The sequence below is a fragment of the Heteronotia binoei genome, chromosome 11 (genome assembly GCF_032191835.1).
Source record: "Heteronotia binoei isolate CCM8104 ecotype False Entrance Well chromosome 11, APGP_CSIRO_Hbin_v1, whole genome shotgun sequence".
NCBI lineage: Eukaryota > Metazoa > Chordata > Lepidosauria > Squamata > Gekkonidae > Heteronotia > Heteronotia binoei.
Genome location: NC_083233.1, coordinates 6385633 through 6405186, shown reverse-complemented (window position 1 = coordinate 6405186; position 19554 = coordinate 6385633). Strand labels below are relative to the sequence as shown.

The following is a 19554-nucleotide window of genomic DNA, read 5'->3' as shown; positions in this document are numbered from 1 at the left end:
ACAGGGCTTCTCTTATGTTCTTATGTGACACAGAGTGTTGGACTGGATGGGCCACTGGCCTGATCCAACAGGGCTTCTCTTATGTTCTTATGTGACGCAGAGTGTTGGACTGGATGGGCCACTGGCCTGATCCAACAGGGCTTCTCTCATGTTGTTATGTGATGCAGAGTGTTGGACTGGATGGGCCACTGGCCTGATCCAACAGGGCTTCTCTTATGTTGTTATGTGACGCAGAGTGTTGGACTGGATGGGCCACTGGCCTGATCCAACAGGGCTTCTCTTATGTTGTTATGTGATGCAGAGTGTTGGACTGGATGGGCCACTGGCCTGATCCAACAGGGCTTCTCTTATGTTGTTATGTGACGCAGAGTGTTGGACTGGATGGGCCACTGGCCTGATCCAACAGGGCTTCTCTTATGTTGTTATGTGACGCAGAGTGTTGGACTGGATGGGCCACTGGCCTGATCCAACAGGGCTTCTCTTATGTTATTATGTGACGCAGAGTGTTGGACTGGAGGGGCCACTGGCCTGATCCAACAGGGCTTCTCTTATGTGACAATACTGACTTTGGTGGACCCAAGCACTGATTCAGTGTAAGGGAGCTTTGTGTTTGTGTCTTCTAGTGCAATTTTGTTCTCAGATCCTGTATTTACTTCATCAGTATATGGGATAAGGCACTTTCTCAACTGTGCTGCATAATGCAGCCTATTTATTTTGTCCTGTTGGCTCTGTTGGCTCTATCTGCGCCACCTTCATCACTTTCGGGGTGTGGATCCCCCAGTGGAGTGGTCTCCCGACTCCCTCCGCCGGCTGTTTCTGAGAGCCCTGCGCCCCCTCTTTCATTTGATATGTGTCCCGTGCGGGTGCCACCCTCCCGCCGGGAGATGCCGCAAAATGAGCCCCCTTGAGGCTTATGGCGGCAGGGCTCGGGGGAAGCGAGCTAAACTGCTGTTCTTTTGAGGGGTTATAGAGTGTTTCGAGCCCGTCCCTGTGGCATCGGTCCCATCGTTGTGGGGCCCAGGGGGCCGGCGCAGCAGCACGCTGAAGCAGCCTGTCGGTCACTTCCAGGTTCCTGTCCTGCATCTTGACCGGTGTTATTAGTGACAGGCTGCTTCGGCGTGCCACTGCGCCGGCCCCCTGGGTCCCACAACGATGGGACCGATGCCACAGGGACGGGCTCGAAACACTCTATAACCCCTCAAAAGAACAGCAGTCTAGCTCGCTTCCCCCGAGCCCTGCCGCCATAAGCCTCAAGGGGGCTCATTTTGCGGCATCTCCCGGCGGGAGGGTGGCACCCGCACGGGACACATATCAAATGAAAGAGGGGGCGCAGGGCTATCAGAAACAGTCAGCGGAGGGAGTCGGGAGACCACCCCACTGGGGGATCCACACCCCGAAAGTGATGAAGGTGGCGCAGATAGAGCCAACAGAGCCAACAGGACAAAATAAATAGGCTGCATTATGCAGCACAGTTGAGAAAGTGCCTTATCCCATATACTGATGAAGTATATACAGGATTTGAGAGCAAAATTGTTTCCGGCGGTGATATTTGGGGGATTTTTGGGGACGTCACAGGAAGTGCTGTGAAGTCACTTCCTGTTTCCGGCAGGTGACGCGGGGGAAATGATGTCACAGGAAGTGATGCCACTTCCTGTTTCCGGTGGTGGCATGACATCACCGGAAGTGACGTCACCGGAAGTGGCGTCACTTCCTGTTTCCGGCGGCGCGCGCGCTTCGCGCGCGCGCACACCCCCCCCCCCCCGTGTCCCTGGCTGGCCTTCAGACATTATGGTCACCCTACCCCCGCTTCCGTTTTTTTGGGGAGCGGGGGAAGAGGCTGGAAATTCTGGGGTCCCCCGCCAGGGCGGGAAGGTTGGTAAGCCTAGGTGTTGGCGCTAATTTCCTGTGGCTTGTGTAGACCAGGCCCGAGTCAGCAATCACTCCAGGTACTTACATGGCACAAACAGAACAGTGGTGGCAGCGGTCAGGTTTGATCAGCTGACATCTGTCACAGAATCGAATGGCTGAGGATGAGCACAAAAAGATTGCCTTCAGAAATCATGCAGCTGAAGTCCCTGGTTCAAATCTTAGGTCTCAATTCTGCATCCCACTTGGGGTGTTCCTCAGTTCTCTTAAAGGCAAAGAGCAACTGAAGAGGGGATGATTTAACGCCACCCACCGCCCCAGTCCAGACCTCCTTCCCTCCAGATCGAGACATGGGGAAATGCTCAGAATGGGTCTCCGTCTATGAACATACGAAGCTGCCTTATACTGAATCAGACCCTTGGACCATCAAAGTCAGTATTGTCTTCTCAGACTGGCAGCGGCTCTCCAGGGTCTCATCTGAGGTTTTTCACACTTATTTGCCTGGACCCTTTTTTGGAGATGCCGGGGATTGAACCTGGGACCTTCTGCTTCCCAAGCAGATGCTCTACCACTGAGCCACAGCCCCTCCCTTGCTCTCCAGGGTCTCAAGCTGAGGTTTTCCACACCTATTTGCCTGGACCCTTTTTTGGAGATGCCGGGGATTGAACCTGGGACCTTCTGCTTCCCAAGCAGATGCTCTACCATTGAGCCACCATTCCTCCCCACCTAGTGTGGCCTGCAGGCTCTCTGACCCTCTCGGTCAGGGCCCCCCAACATCCTGCCTGCTGACACATTTCTAGGAATTGGGTGGGGGCCTGGTGGGGCTTTAACTCAGCAGTGCTTCTGACGGTTCACTGGAGATCTGATCGGCTGTGCAGGTTTTTTAAAAGTGACATTGGCAGAAGGTGCCACTTCAGCACGAGGCTCTCCATTGTGTGACTGAAGGTGTAGGAAGAAATATTTTTAATAATAATTTCATTCAGAAAGGCTTAAGCAGAGCTTCTGCCTGAAACGCTAAAGAGTTACTGTTAAGAGTTATGCTTGACTTGGTTCCCTGACATTTTGTGACTGGCTCTGCCTCTTGGGGCAGCCATTTTGTGGTTGTGCCCACCAGAATGCCAGTGTAGGCTCTAAAACGGTGGTCTCGTTACACTGCTCAGAGCTGATACACAATTCAGGTTCTCAAAGTCCAGAGCAGGCAGAGATGCAGGTAAGATACACACAAAGCAAGAAACATTTATGGGATATTTTTCCTCGACAAAGAAAGCTGGGGAAGGAAGTTATAAAGAAGTTCCTTTTCAGCTAATATTTTGCCCTCTGCTGGAGCGTTCTCAAGTCCCATGGCTGGTCCCAGCCTTTCAGTGGCAGGAGGGACAAGCTTCGCACACCGAGTGGCCAGTCTGTGCTGCTCAAACAGATGGATTTGGTGGAGATCATCAAACTGACCTCCATTCCCTGTTCTCGTGTAGACTGGCAATTCCCGTGCCATTTCCATGAGGATCTGCCGCTGCGCTTCAGGCCTCTCTTCATTTTCATACCGCTCTTTGTCAGCATAGGACATGTGGAACTGGAAGCAGAAGAGAACCCTCATGTACCTTATGGAAGACAGATCAGATGCACACAGGCAGCCCCACCATTGGTTAGAAAGCCACAGTTGAAGACCATGGCCTCTGCAAGAGAGGTTTTCACTGGTCTCGGATGGGATTTTGCTTCTGAGATAAGCAAATCGGTGTGCAGAGTTCTTTTGCTATGAGCAAAGGGGGTGAGGTTCAGCCAGGGCAGGGCTGTGGGAGGGGGCGGGGCAGCCACAGAAAGGGTGGGTCAATTGGCCAGTAGGTCCCTGGTTTTGTTGTTTTATAGTTAACCCCCTTGCATGCCCTTGAAGGCAGGGCTGAAAAGCTGAGAGAAACAGCATGAATTTCCAAATGAATGGATCAACACTGTGTGTTGTTCAACTGCCTGTAGTCCAACACATTGGATTTTGTGAAGACAGCAGACTATAAACCAAAACTGTGAAACCCTTCCCCCTGGAGAATCGCAAACGATTCCCCTCTTGGAGATCACAAAGAAGCCATCTTTTTGCTGGGAGCTGGAATTAGCCAGACGCACGGGGGCAAAGACATCAGTTCACAGGCTGAGAAAAATGCTAGCCCCGCCTCATTTTTTAAAAAAGTGATCAGTGATGAACCAGAAGAGGACAATTCTAGACCAATGAGAGAGACGAGACCCACAACTCGCCAGCTGCAGCCAGTCTCTGGGCCCCTTTAACAAGTCAGGCAGCATCATGCCAAAAAACAGGGGTGGCCAACTGGCGGGGGGTGGGGGGATGCAGCCCGTGTGGGACGACCCCTCCCCCAGCAGCGGCTGAGTGGGCACAGCAATGCCAGAGACCTCGGCCTCTAGATGAGAGTCCAGTGTCCCTTGGAGAGGCAGCAGAGGCATCCTCCTCTCACCCAGCAGGGGCCAGAAGCCCGCCCCCCCCCGCAGTGCTCTTTCCAAGTGGCACACAAGAAGAAGTGCGCATATGCCCAGCCCCGGCATGCACTGCCAGTCATAGGGTTGCCAATCCCCAGTTGGGGGCAGGGGATCCCCTAGTCTGGAGGCCCTTCCTCACTTCAGGGTTCTCAGAAAGCGGAGGGTGGGGAGCACTCCATTATAGTGAAAGTGGGGGAGGGGAAGGGAGACTGACTCCCATAGGGTATAATGGAGAATTGACCTGTGGGTATCTGGGGCACCAAATTCTCATCATAATATCTGGTTCCTCTCCTCACTGCCCCCCCCCCCAGTTTCAAAAAGATTGGAGCAGGGGGTCCAATTCTATGAGCCCCAAAAGAAGATGCCCCATTCATTATTTCCAATGAAAGGAAGGCATTTAAAAGGAGCGCAGCCCCTCTAAATGTGAGGGCCAGAACTCCAGCCACTCCTCCCATGTCATTAGAATCCTGGGGAGCAGCCCGAGGCCTTCCGTCCCTGCCTCTGCCATGGCTTGAGGGCTGCCCCCCCCCCCGTGATTCAAATTACATGGGGGTGTGGGGTGTGGCAGAAGCAGCCCCAGCTTCCAGGTGTGCTTTAAAGGCCCCCCCAGCCAGCTGGTGAGTGAGATCTTGACATGGCTGCTCCTGCCACCACCGCTCCTGAGCAATTTAACGGCAGGGGAGGGAGGAAGCTGCCAAGCCGTGGAGGAGGCTGCCGCTGACCCCTCCCTCCCTTCACAAGTCAAAGCACACGGGAGGGGCGGCAGGAGCAGCCCCTGGCCTCCCCAAGTGATGGAAAGATCCCACTGAGCAGCTGGTGGATGGGGTCTTTAAGTGGCAGGGGGAGGCCACCAGCTGCTTCTGCAGCCCCTCCTGTGTGACGGGAACGGAGGGGGCAAGGGTGGCCCTCCAGCCATGGCGGGGGCAGGGTGGTGGGGAGGGTAGGTTGGGTGGACGGCATAGTGGGGATTTTCTTAGGTGGGGGGGTGCTTTTAAAAAATTCAGATGCCTCCTGAATTCTTAAAAAGCCCCGCCATCCTAAAAAATTCTGGCTCCCCCCCACTGGTGCGCACACATATATTGGCCACTGTGTGACACAGAGTGTTGGACTGGATGGGCCATTGGCCTGATCCAACATGGCTTCTCTTATGTTCTTCTGTGACACAGAGTGTTGGACTGGATGGGCCACTGGCCTGATCCAACACAGCTTCTCTTATGTTCTTCTGTGACACAGAGTGTTGGATTGGATGGGCCACTGGCCTGATCCAACATGGCTTCTCTTATGTTCTTATGTGACACAGAGTGTTGGACTGAATGGGCTATTGGCCTGATCCAACATGGCTTCTCTTATGTTCTTACGTGACACAGAGTGTTGGACTGGATGGACCTTTGGCCTGATCCAACATGGCTTCTCTTCTGTTCTTATGTGACACAGAGTGTTGGAATGAATGGGCCATTGGCCTGATCCAACATGGCTTCTCTTATGTTCTTATGTGACACAGAGTGTTGGACTGAATGGGCCATTGGCCTGATCCAACATGGCTTATGTTCTTATGTGACACAGAGTGTTGGACTGGATGGACCTTTGGCCTGATCCAACATGGCTTCTCTTATGTTCTTATGTGACACAGAGTGTTGGACTGGTGCGGCCATTGGCCTGATCCAACATGGCTTCTATTATGTTCTTCTGTTCTTATGGTCTTGTGGCTCCTGTGGTACCACTACCAAATGGATCTATTAATTCCCCAAGGGCAGGAGCAGAGACTGCAGAGCTGTGTGGACCCTGGGCCCTTCCAGCAGCCCCAGGTTGAGGTGGGGGTTACCTTTTTGTCCGGTTGTTGTGGAGGAGTAAACACAGACTTCCAGTAGGTCCAGATGAAGAACACGAAGATCACATGGAATATCGTGAGGTAGGCCACTAAAGGAGAAGGAAGGACTCATGAATGGCATGGTGGCACTTCTTCCCTCTGCCCTCTTCACCTGAGCACTCGGCTTGCTGCTCTTCAAAGATCTAAAGAAGGCAGCTCATGAGCCTCTCCCTTGGTCTGCCACAGCTAAGAGTGAAATAATTCAAGGAATTATGTGCTCTACCAGACATGCTTCTGGCTTTCTGTGACTCCCTTCTGCCTGAGGGGTGGGAAGAGCAGCTGCTTGGCATGTATAAGTTCCCAGGCTCAATCCCCAGCATCACCAGTTGAAAGAATTAGGTAGGAGGTGATGGGAAAGACCCCTACCTGAGACCCGGGAGAGCTGCTTGCTGGTCTCAGTAGACAAGACTGGCTTTGATGGACCAACAGTCTGAGTCAGCTTCATGCGTCTGTGGGTCACAAAGGGCTCCTAACTGCAGAATCCAGCAGAGAAGGAACAGCTGGCTGCTGATAGGTGGGAAAACCGCAGGGGCCAAGCCAGTGTGGGGAGGGAGGTTATGTGAACTCCACCTGAGGAGGTCCGGTGCGGCCACAGACCACATGGACATAGGGACACATGAAGCTGCCTTCTACTGAATCAGACCCCGCTTGGTCCATCAAAGACAGTCTTGTCTACTCAGGCAGGCAGCAGCTCTCCAAGGTCGCAGGTAGAAGCAGACAGGAAGCCTCAGTGCCTAGCAGCTGTACCATGAGAAGAATCACACAAGCATGAAGAAAAGGAAGAAAGGGACCTGGAGAAAACCGTAAAAATAATCAATACGCTGCATGCAGTTCAAAAGGATGTGTACTTGAATGTGTAATTTGGCAGCAATGTTCAAAAAATACAAATTACACAATTACTAATCCAGAGAAAAATCAAACTATAGATACACAGAACTGTGCAAGATGTTACTCAGGCATTCCTTATTCATTAACAGGGTCATTACATGAGAATGGCATGTGAAAACCAGGTAGACCCACAGATTGGGATTCTGTTGCAGAGAACTCAGATGCTGATTCACCTACTGGCCAGTTTGTACTCTTAGGAAGAAATTGCAGTTCAGGTCCCATTTTTTTTCAGAGTTGGTAATTGAATCCAAAGGGAGCTATTTTGTTTTGAACTTACAAAAGAGCAAAGTTAATCGATAGAGCAGAATTATTAAGGGCAGAGAATGACCCTGTGAGTGACATACACAACGACGTCTGGATTTCAGTTCTGCATTACGCAGAGAAGCAGATCACATGGAAGGATGCAAAGATGCCCCTTTTTGGGTACAGAAGAACATCCTGAGAAAGCATTTGATAATTTGAACTGGACTTTTCTGATTAAGATCTTAGAAGAAATGGATTTTGGAGATAATTTTGTGAAATGGGTGAAGTCAATTTATGCTTAGACTCTAAGAAAACAATAAATAATAAACTTTTCTGGTGCATTTGAGTCCAAGAGTCATCAAGAAAGGGAAAAAGGAGGATCTGGGTAACTACCAACCTGTCAGCTTGATGTCTCTAACTGGACAAGTTTTTGAACAAATCATCAAACAGTAAGTCCTTGAGCATTTAGAAAAGATTGCTGTGATTACTAAGAGCCAGCATGGCTAGAGCAATTCCTCAGTGGAGGTGGTGGGCTCTCCTTTCAGATGGCCATCTGACAGCAATGCTGATTCTGTGAATTAGGCAGATCATGAGGAGGAGGGCAGAAAGGATTGCATCAATGCTTAATTCTCGTGGCCCTTTCTTACACGCCCAGCGAAAGGGGTAAGGAAGCAATGTTTCTCCAAGCCAGTTTGGCAAGGGGTGCTGGAGGTTTTTGCTATCTTCACCAGAGAGAAGGAGTCACTGGGCATGTATGTGTGTGTAGGGGGGAAGGTATTTGTGAAGTCCCTGCATTGTGCAGGGGGTTGGACTAGATGACCCCGCGGGTACCTTCCAGCTCTATGATTCTATTATTCCATTACATGCAACTTAACAATTAAGGTCAAACAGTGTTTCACAATGAGAAAACATGACATACTAAGCATCCACGCACCTTTTTCTACAGAGCTGGTCAGAGTCACTGAAAGAGAAAACAAAGCCATGTTCATACAATAGGTAGTATTTCCTGCAGTGGCCATTTTTGAGGACAAACTCAGACTAAATATAACCATGTAAAAGAAATCAAACCCAGATCCTGTATAACCCTCCACCATCTCGGCTGCATCTTAGTTCATTCATTTGCTTCACAGTAGACCACGTTCTTGCATTCATTCATTTTTGCACTTCTGTGTTTTCCACTGCTACAAAATCTTAATTTTTCTAGAGAGTCCCAATGGCATTGCTGACTGAGAGATAATCCACACCCTGCCTGCCCAAAACTGACGGGCTAGAGCCTGACTAAATCTTCCAGTGACAGAATAGAACTTTCCTCCCCGACTTCCTCTGCAGCCTACTGGTCTCCACCAAATGCTATCCCAGGTGTGTGTAGAATGATCCTGCAGGATGTCACAAAAGGGAACTACAGCAGGAGTCAGGAATCAATGGAAACTGTCCTTTTAGTCTGGATCCAGACCAACACCTTTACCCGTTTTCTATGACCTGCTTAGAACATCATGGACTTCAGCAGAGCTGCTTTAAAATTGTTGCCAGGGAGCCTGCCCTCCAGCCTGGGTTGGTCTTTCCCATAAGTATAGACACCCCAGTACTCAAAGAGATGGTCTCCATAGCAGTGCCCTCAGAAAAGTCAGGCTTGCCATTAATGATGGGTCTGCCTGGAGCCACTGCTGTACCTGAGAGAGAAAACAGGTTCACGGTGACAAGCTGGTTGCAACATTCCTCTGTGCTCCCCCCCCCCCCCGCCCGCAGTCTTCTCTCGCCTCTGGGAAACAAAGGATAAACAACTGCAATAATTCAAATGTCCCAGCTCCTAAGGGGCTAAGAGGTTACCTGTTGTCAGAAAAGGTGCTCAGACAAAAAAAATCCTGCCCCCAGCACATCTTCCACGGTATTGTAGCCAAGAGGCATGGGGATCCCCTTGCTCTGACCTGAACCAGAGATCCTGTCAAAACAGGCCAAGTGAGAACCTTCTCTGCCAGCCAAAGCTCTCAAAATGGGATTCCTGTCTAAGGTTACAAAACAGCGTCCTCGAGACTAGTTACCCCCATCCTGCAATGGAATGTCTGTATCACTGAGTTCTTTGTTGTTGTTCAGTCGCACAGCTGAGTCCGACTCTTTGCGACCCCATGGACAAAGTCATCCCAGGCCCTCCTATCTTTCACCATCCTCCGAAGTCTGCTCAAATTTGTGTTAGTTACATCAGTAACGCTGTCCAGCCACCTCATCTTTTGCCGTCTCCTTCTTCTTTTGCCTTCTGCCTTCCCCAGCATCAGGGTCTTCTCCAGTGAGTGCTCCCTTCTCATTTGGTGGCCAAAGTATTTGAGCTTCAGCTTCAGTATCTGACCTTCCAGGGAACAGTCTGGGTTGATTTCCCTTAGGACTGAGGGATTTGATCTTCTTGCAGTCCAAGGGACTCTCAAGAGTCTTCTCCAGCACCACATCTCAAAAGCATCTATTCTTCTGTGCTCAGCTTTCCTTATGGTCCAGCTCTCACAGCTATACATTACTACTGGGAATACTATCGCTTTGACTATATGGTATTTTGTTGGTAGGGTGATGTCTCTAATTTTATTATATTGCCCAGGTTTGCCATAGCTGTCCTCCCAAGGAGCAAACATCTTTTAATTTCATGGCTACAGTCACCATCTGCAGTGATCTTGGATCAGTCAGTCCTAAGGGAAATCAACCCAGACTGTTCTCTGGAAGGCCAGATACTGAAGCTGAAGCTCAAATACTTTGGCTACCAAATGAGAAGGGAGCATTCCCTGGAGAAGATCCTGATGCTGGGAAAGACAGAAGGCAAAAGAAGAAGGGGATGGCAAGAGTCTTCTCCAGCACTACAGCTCAGCATTGATTCTTCTGCGTTTGGCCTTCTACCAGTTCTACCAGGTAAGTATGTCTGGCAACATCTGCCTAATCCTCTCTAGCTTCCCAATACGCCATCCTGATACCTATTGTGTTATTCTATGCTAATGTGCAGATCCCTTACACAAACCCCCTTTCCTTTCTGCCTCCTCCCCAAAATACTCAAGTAAAATTAATCTCAGACATTAAAACATTATGGCTCTTCCTGACACACATCAGGAACTCATTCTCATCTTTCGTTTCAAACTGGGTAGCTAGGAAAGCCCATCAACAATAGTCAACTCAATCACATTCCAGGAGGAGGGACCACCTCTCTGAACATGAGAACAAACTTGGCCCCATCATGCATTCCGTGGGTGCCATATGCAGTTTGTACCCCCTATTACTCTATGTCATTGGGCCTCTTTGATGTGTCACACTGGTTGTACATGTCCCCATCTACATTTTTCTCTACATGGATGTCTGCACATCTGGACAGGTAAATATTGCCTCTGTAAGATGCCCTGAAAGTCTCTATTCCTCACTCCTAATTTTCCTAGCCTCTTGTGTGTATTTTGATTGCTTATGTGTGATTGTATTCCTACATATTTTTCTAAATAAACTTTTACAACTATTTTAAATCTGGAGTCTTCTTTCTGATACCACACTTTCGTATTATTGGTGAGAGAACTCGCTCCAAAATAGCTCTACCTATGGTCTATCTCTTGCTAATTCCCCTATCAAAAGAGTAGACACAAGCAATTCTGGTAACAGTATGAATGGATTATGTTTTGTTACATCCTGTCACTCTGATATTTCCTCCCACTAGCCATCTAGCCTCCCTCTAATCATCACATCTGGTGTGGACACAGCTATTCTAATGTTTGTCTACATTTGTCAAGCATTAGATCTCAAAATAACCAGGCCTTGATTTTGAAACAAAGTATTGGTTTATTGATAATCCATTGTGCTCGAGTAGGCACCAGATTGGAAGTGATATAGTGTAACTCAAGAATACTAACTTTAAGGGGGCACATCAAAGATACCTTAGAAATTTCTACTCAGGCGTGTGAAATTCACACGCTTGCTACTTTATCTATTACTGTGGTTTAGCAACATCTTGGGTCCAGGTCTGAGCCTGGGAAAGTATCCCCGGAGGCCTTATCTTCAAAGAGGACATCCCATTTTGCTGTGTCCCTTGTGTTCTGCTGACCACTCACAAAGCAGCGCCTCGATCCCTGACAGGCCTTCCCATCTATGGGACTGGTCATTCTACACACACTCTTTCCTTTGTCCATCTTCAGGCTGTACCATTCTGCAAGATCTGGGGAAGTATTACCCTCTCCTCCCTGTGTTTCTATATCTTGGGTGAAAGCCACCCCATTTGCGTGCGCGTGTGTTTAAATATTTTATTTCCTTTTATAAATAAAGCTCATTTAGTAAAAGCTGACCCGGTCATTGGTTCTAATAAGAGGATCTATTTGGGACCATCTCTGTAAACATAGATAACAGGTCCTGCTCTACCCCACCTCTTGCTACACTCTGCCTTTGCAGCTAATTTTCTCCAAATAAAAGATCAAAGGCAAATATTTATAATTCTGTCAGGGGCAACGATCCTTTGCCAATTTTACCACCCCCTGAGGTAAGTTCCTGTATCCTGCAACATGGATTCATGAAAAACAGCTTACTGTATTCTGGGATATAAAGCAACTCTGGATTATCCCCATATCACTTGGGGGAGGGTAAAAGGCAATGGCTGCCTAAACCATCTTGCGAGTTCTCAGGAGATGTGCGGTTTGGGTTGGGAGCCCCACACATAGACCTGATTTCCCCATTGCCCAAATGCAAGAATTGAAAACTCATTGGAGCAGGGACCTTTTTATCATGTTGCTCTGCCTTGTGCATTAAAGAAATAAAGATGAAGGTGACTGGCTTCGTGTTCGTTTGCCTCCTCTCAGCAGAAAGGGCAGGTTTCACCCACCTGGAACACACATGAATACACACAGAGCTGCCTCCAACTAAATCAAACCCTTGGGTCCATCATGATCACTCAGTCTGGCAGTGGCTCTCCAGGGTCTCAGGCTGAGGTCTTTTCACATCACCTGCTAACTGGAGATGTCGGGGATTGAATGTGGGACTTCTGCATACCAAGCAGATGCTCTACCACTGAGCCATGGCCCCTCCTCATAAACATGGAGCTGCCTGATACCAAATCAGGCCCTTGGCCCCATCAAAGCCAGTATTGTCTACACAGGCCGACAGCAGAGCTCCACATGACCGACTGCCTAGTCCTCTTAACTGAACCTTCTGCAGGCTGCGCAGGTGCTCTAGCTCTGAGCCGCAGCCCCTTCTGGACTGTCCCCAAAGGCATCTGCAGAAGTACTTCCAAGCCTCTCCACTCTAGGCATGCAACCATTCAGAGGACAGACCAGTCCCAGTCCCCCTGCCCACGGTGTGCCTCTCAGAACATCCAGGTCAATGCTGAGCTAAGAAGCTTTAGCTGTTATAGAAGCCAATGGCTGCAATTCACCTGAAGGTCGTCCAGCCTGGCACCTGCCCTTCAGTCACATCTTCTGAATCTAAATAATTCCAAACCTTTTCTGTCACAGAGAGCTGAAGCCAGGAGACTACCTCAGCGTACCTTTTAGCGCCTCTTACGAAGCACCCACCAGAATGGAAAGGCCTCCTCCTTGTTCTCAGGTATCTTGCAAAGCAGGAGGTAGTCCTACCTAATGGGACTTCTCCCTTTCAGTGACAATCACAATGGTCACATCTTGTGCCCACCGGCTGCCACTCACTCCCTCTGGTCCTCCTTCCTCCCTATCCCCTCTCAGAGCACGGCTTCTTAAGCCTCTGAGCCAAGGCCCATTTTCCAAGACATTCCAATGTAAGTGCAGACTGGAGTGGGATCCCGCAGAGGGGAGGGGAGAAGAGCGAGAGCATGCAGAAACAAGGTCCTGATGCCTTGGGATGGCCACAGTAAGGCTGGGGGCTGCAAAAGGCTGGCTGCCTGGACTAGACAGCGAGCTCAAACCCTTTCTTTGATGGTTGTCCTGTTAGTGCTGGTGGAGCTACAGGTGAAACGCTCTGTTTGCCTCCTGCCATCACAGAGAACCGGACTGGGGTCCCCAAATTATGGCAGGGGTGGTTTGTTCAGTTTTTTGGTTTGGAATGACAGCATCTTGTTTGCACCTTGTTTCATAGCATCTTGTCTGGCTCTTTTGCTCTGGAAGCAATCCCTGTGGAGGACTATCCTCTCCGATTCCAGCTGCCCGTTAGCCAGAGAGAGGCGTGGCTGCAGCCGCCCTGCGGGAGACAAAATCATCAGCTGCTTCTGTCTTGAGGCAAGCAGGATATGTGTGGAAAGAACACTGGAGGAAAGCGGATGTGACTGGACTTAACATGCCTACAACTTGCTTGTGGGGTTTGACCCCTGGAAATGCAGGTGCAAACTCCAGACCTGAATGAGTTAAAGGGGGTGTGTGCTTTTTAACAACAAGACTGACAACAACAACAACAACAATCCTTCCAGTCGTCATTTTTCCAAGGGCCCTTGAAAAGCACCACTGAGGCAGCTCTGGTCTTTCCTGGGGCTGCTGCTGACTCTCATACAAGGCACTGCCTATCTGAAGCTCTGAGCAAAAGAGAAGGGACATTAATCATCTTGTGGTTTTGCAACAGCTTGTTCTTCCTCCTCCTCCCTGACACAGAGCCTATGGCACGGCTGTCCCTTCCCGTTGTTGTGCTGCGGCAGGTCCAAGAAGAAGAAGAAGAAGATGATATTGGATTTATATCCCGCCCTCCACTCTGAAGAGTCTCAGAGCGGCTCACAATCTCCTTGACCTCCCCCCCCCCAACAGACACCCTGTGAGGTAGATGAAGATATTGGATTTATATCCCACCCTCCACTCCGAAGAGTCTCAGAGCGGCTCACAATCTTCTTTCCCTCCACCCCCCCACAACAGACACCCTGTGAGGTAGATGAAGATATTGGATTTATATCCCACCCTCCACTCCGGAGAGTCTCAGAGCGGCTCACAATCTCCTTTCCCTTCCTCCCCCACAACAGACACCCTGTGAGGTAGATGAAGATATTGGATTTATATCCCGCCCTCCACTCCAAAGAGTCTCAGAGCGGCTCACAATCTCCTTTCCCTCCCTCCCCCACCACAGACACCCTGTGAGGTAGATGAAGATATTGGATTTATATCCCGCCCTCCACTCCGAAGAGTCTCAGAGCGGCTCACAATCTCCTTTCCCTTCCTCCCCCACCACAGACACCCTGTGAGGTAGATGAAGATATTGGATTTATATCCCGCCCTCCACTCCGAAGAGTCTCAGAGCGGCTCACAATCTCCTTTTCCTTCCCCCCCCACAACAGACACCCTGTGAGGTAGATGAAGATATTGGATTTATATCCCACCCTCCACTCGGAAGAGTCTCAGAGCGGCTCACAATCTCCTTTACCTCCCCCCCCCCACAACAGACACCCTGTGAGGTAGATGAAGATATAAGATTTATATCCCGCCCTCCTCTCCGAAGAGTCTCAGAGCGGCTCACAATCTCCTTTACCTTCCTCCCCCACAACAGACACCCTGTGAGGTGGGTGGGGCTGGAGAGGGCTCTCACAGCAGCTGCCCTTTCAAGGACAACCTCTGCCAGGGCTATGGCTGACCCAAGGCCATTCCAGCAGCTGCAAGTGGAGGAGTGGGGAATCCAACCCGGTTCTCCCAGATAAGAGTCCGCACACTTAACCACTACACCAAACTGGCTCTTGGCCACCAGCCAGATGCTGGGCCAAGTCTCCTCTCCCTCCACACCAAGTCTGGTCTCCTATCCAGACCCTCCCGCAGGATTTGCAACATAATTGGGATGAGGCTTTCCCCCTGGCATGGGGCAGAAGGCTGCCAGGTTGCGTCCGGCTCCTGTCCTTCCATGGGAGCAAAAGACAACGCATGGGAGTCAGAGGGGAGCACCACAGGCGTCTGATGCAAAGCACACAAAGAAGTGTCTGCACCAACTTGGAAGAACTGTTTTTCAAAGGGGGAGGGGGAAGCACCAAACCCTAAAAAGGTCATAATTATCTCCATAAGGAATTTTATGGGTCTCTTCTGCTGAGATTCCCATGTTACCAAACGAAGCCCTCCGGATCCCTGGAATTTACAAGGAAAAGAAGAGGAAGAGGAGACACAGGGCTGCAGGCATGCGTCCTTCTGGCCTGAATGAGCCAAGCCAGAACAAAAGGCTCCGGTCTGAGAATGAAGTCCTTTTCAGCAGCTTCATGTGTTACCTGAGAAGATTTCTAACCCTTTCAGCTGTGGAGAGAAGCCTGAAGGTATGCAGGGAGAGCTTGCCGGTGGCTCAGAAAGCAGAAGAGGGTGTTCAAGAGTGACAGCCTCACATCACAAAGAGCCCTGGTCCCATCTCTGTATCAGCTAATGCCTCCAGCTCTCTTAGATAGCCATGTCCCTGAAAACGACAGTCTGCAACAAAACACTTTTTAAAATGTATATCAGTATGTTGCAGTGGTTACAGTGTCAGATTAGAATCTGGGACACCCAGGTCTCCCATCCAGGAACCAACCAGGTTCTGAGATCTGATGAGATTCGACTAGCCTGGGCCATCCAAGTTGAAAGGGGGGGGGGCAGGAATATTCAATACAAATTGAGTTTTTCATCACTATCTCTACAGGTACATGCTACCTGCCTATCCCACCCTTTCCCCAAAGAGCCTTGATGAGCTACTCCCCATTTCTGCTGAGAACAACACTGTGAAGCAGATTAGGCTGAGAGAGAGAAACTGGAGGGATGAATGGAGATGGAACTGCCAGGCTCCCTCGGTTGAGCCTCTGCCATTCAAGCAAGCCGCCCATTTCCTCAGCTGAGGATCGCTTCGGAAGCAGGAGTTCATAACAGCCGAACTCCCTCCTCCCCCTCCCCAGCACTCCCCATTCAGCATCAGATCCTGCAGGTTTCTGAAGCGCCCATTGAGATAAGACAAGGCCCCACCCAGCCACACCTCAAGGAGGTTTTCTTCATCTTTTCAAAGGAATCAGTAAGGCAGATCTAACCAGGCAGCAACACAACTGTGGACAGGTCCCTGGCACTGTGACTGAGTTCTTGCCTTGTTGGCTCAAGAGAGAAAACCCCTGTCTTGGCAGGGCAATCCAGTGCATATTTACTTAGCAATGAGTCAACCAGTGTTCAGGGGAACTTACTGCCAAGTATGAGCACTTAAGAGAAACTGCAAACTGTCGGGCAACACAGACTCAAAGACAATCTGTTGCACTAAGAATAGGGAGGCTTGAAATAAAATCCACACCAGTCCCTGAAGCTCCCTAGATGCCCTTTGGCCACTCACTCACTGCCTTATCTATCCCACGGGGAAATGGAAAAGGAAGTGGGGATGGCATGGTCGAATGGAGGAAAAGCATCATTAAAAAAATTAAATACATGTTAATATCTCCTTCTTCCCTCTTCCTCCAGGGATGTGTCCAATTCCAGTTTTTCTTCTTAACCACATGGTTGACAGGCAGATTTGAACCCAGGTGCCCCAGACCAAGCCCAGTCTTCTGCCTACTGCCCCCTGTTGGCTCAGTTGCTAAAAAGAGCCATTTAATGGATTTCTCCCTGTCACACAGAACTTTTTTCAACAGCAAAAAACAGATGGTGGCAACAAAGTGGGAATCTGGGGCTTGCTGTGCTCATCTCCCATTGTGTGAATCAATCCCCATTTTACAAAGAGGAGCAGTTTGCACTGACTAGTTCCGTTCTTCCAAGAAACCTTTCCTCTTTATCACTCACTGAAGAAGGCAGGGAGGTCTCAGGCATCAAATCACCAGACTAGCTTCTACCTGAGTCCTTCCAAAGCTCCACACATCCAAATGCAAATCACACCAGTCCTCTCGGAATCTAACATGATCATTATTATAAGGCATATTTTGTTCCTATTCATTTATCAAATTATTACAAAACAATTTCAAATGAAACCCATGACTACAGTAACCCATTTACAATATTTTACTTTTAGTTTAATCTAAATCTGCCATTTAATTTTTCCAGCACTTTCTATGCAACCAAATAGGGATCAGTCCTGATATGAGAAAACACGTTCACTATAACTTGAAAACAAGGGTTCAACAAGTAAGAAGTCATTTCTTATTAATCATCATTTCCTCATTCTTCTGGTTTGCGTTAGACCTTATTACATACATCCTACCCACAATGCAATCAGGGCAAGATCCAGTAGGTGAGGAAATACCAGACAGGGATGAGATTTGCAAGCCTTTCTCAAGACCTGGCTGAAAACCACCAAGCAGCCAGCTGACTTTTGAGTTTCACAGTCTTGGTGTTAATTACAAAAGAAGGGAAGAGGAAGGAAGGCTTCTGAGACACCAGAAATCTTGCAGCCAGAAATCCTCTGTCCCCAGATTCCAGAGAGGATCAGAGTGTAAACCCCCGCTTCCCCTCAGCCTAATGTACCTGTTGTAAGAGTGGAAAGGCAGTGTGCTGTTGTAGTCAAGACTGGCTGCCAAAGCCCCATTCCTCCACAGAAGGGGCTGCGTGACCTTGCATCTACCTTTCAGGGTGATGGGGGGAGGGAAGGTGGGGACTTTTTTTAATGCAACCATGGAGCCTCGTGGGTGCCCGTGGAGCGCTGTCTGTCTAGGGGCCCGAGGGTGCAGGAGCCCTCCCACCGGAGATGACCTTCTCCCCCTTCTCCGCCTTCCTCGCAGGGCTGTTGTGTTAGCCCCCAAGGGGGAAATACCCCGGGCGAGAGGCTGCGCGGGATCCCCCTGCCTAGGGAGACTGAGCCCCGGGGAGCTGCCGCCGGCCTGGAGGGGTCTACTCGGGAGTAGGGCCCCGCCTGCAACGAGGCTCCCTCGCAGCCCCGCCCCGCTCCTTACCCAGGCAGAGCTCGAAGACGTAGGCGTAGTAGGACCAGAGCACCACCAGGGCGATGATCAGCACCGGCACCCAGCCGAAGACCCGCTGGCAGCACCGCAGCCCCCTGGACAGCGCCATCTTCCTCCGCCCCGGCGGCCGCATCGGCCCTCCACTGAGCGCGCCTGGCGGGGAGAAAGGAGCGCGGCGCGGCGGGCGGGCGGTTGCTCGGAGCTCGACTCGCAAGCCTGCAGCGCCAAAGGGGAGTGAGGAGGAGCCAGACTTCCGGACCCCGAGCGCCCTGCCGAGGGCAAAGGTCTCCTCCTGCTCTCTTGGTTCTTCCAAGGCGCCTCTGGAGCGAGCTGGGCTGCGGGGCCTTCTGTTGCTGATGAACTCCCGCTAGGGTTGCCAAGTCCAATTCAAGAAATATCTGGGGACTTTGGGGGTGGAGCCAGGAGACTTTGGGGGTGGAGCCAAGATCAAGGCTGTGATAAGCATAATTAAACTCCAAAGGGCGTTCTGGCCATCACATTTAAAGGGACGGCACACCTTTTAAATGCCTTCCTTCCATAGGAAATAATGGAGAGGGGCACCTTCTTTGGGGCTCATAGAATTGGACCCCCTGGTCCAATCGTTTTGAAACTTGGGGGGTATTTTGGGGAGAGGCACTAGATGCTGTACTGAAAATTTGGTGCCTCTACCCCAAAAAACAGCCCCCCCCCAGAGCCCCAGATACCCGTGGATCAATTTTCCATGATTTTCTATGGGAATAAATCTCCATAGGGAATAACAGAGTTCCCAGCAGACATTTCCCTCCCCTCCCCCCGCTTTCTGACGACGCTGAAGGGGGGGGGAGGGCCTCCAAACCGGGGGATCCCCTGCCCACATCTGGGGATTGGCAACCCTAACTCCCCCCGTCGCCACTGCCACCACATTGCAGGCAGTGCATTTCCCCGGGCTCTGGCAGGACCAGCATAGGGGGAGGAGGGAACTCAGTTGGATATGATGCATCAAGCCCTCTGAAGCAGCCATTTGCTCCAGGAGAAAGTAGCTTTGAAAACCTCCAGGTGGTGGCTGGAGATTTGGGATTACAATTGATCTCCAGATTCACGCACCTGGAGGAAAGAGCCACTTCGGGAGGGGGACTGTGATACTATATTCTGCTGAGGTCCCTTCCTACCCACCCCCCTCTTTAGGATCCACCCCCTCAAAGAAAAAATCTCCAGAAATTTCCCAACCCACAGCTGGCAGTTCTAACCTGGAGAACCGATCTCTGTAGTCTGGAGAACAGTTGCAATTCTGGGAGGTCTCCAGGCCCCACCTGGAGGTTGAGAATACAATCCGAGAGAGGTCACTATAGCGGATAACACAACAAAAAATGCAAGCGAGTGACCAATTTACTAAGAAGTATATAGAAATCTGTCCAAATGTCCAAAACGTGTATATTCAAGTCCCAAAGCAGTGTGGTGACAAGCCAATCGATTAACTACT

The 19554-nt window shown here is 50.2% G+C and overlaps 1 protein-coding gene across 1 annotated transcript in view; it reads right to left on the bottom strand.

Annotated features, from left to right (window-relative positions):
• The window catches only part of ZDHHC15 (zinc finger DHHC-type palmitoyltransferase 15), a 52671-nt gene extending 34427 nt beyond the window's left edge, over nucleotides 1-18244 (bottom strand). Inside the window, exons 1-5 of the mRNA XM_060249278.1 lie at nucleotides 18087-18244; nucleotides 8274-8300; nucleotides 6164-6258; nucleotides 3313-3433; nucleotides 1955-2024 (exon numbers count right to left, since the gene is read on the bottom strand). Coding sequence (XP_060105261.1) covers nucleotides 1955-2024; nucleotides 3313-3433; nucleotides 6164-6258; nucleotides 8274-8300; nucleotides 18087-18228 — 455 coding nt within the window. The 5' untranslated portion in view covers nucleotides 18229-18244. The remainder of the gene's footprint in view (nucleotides 1-1954; nucleotides 2025-3312; nucleotides 3434-6163; nucleotides 6259-8273; nucleotides 8301-18086) is intronic.
• Between the last annotated feature and the right edge of the window lie 1310 nt (nucleotides 18245-19554).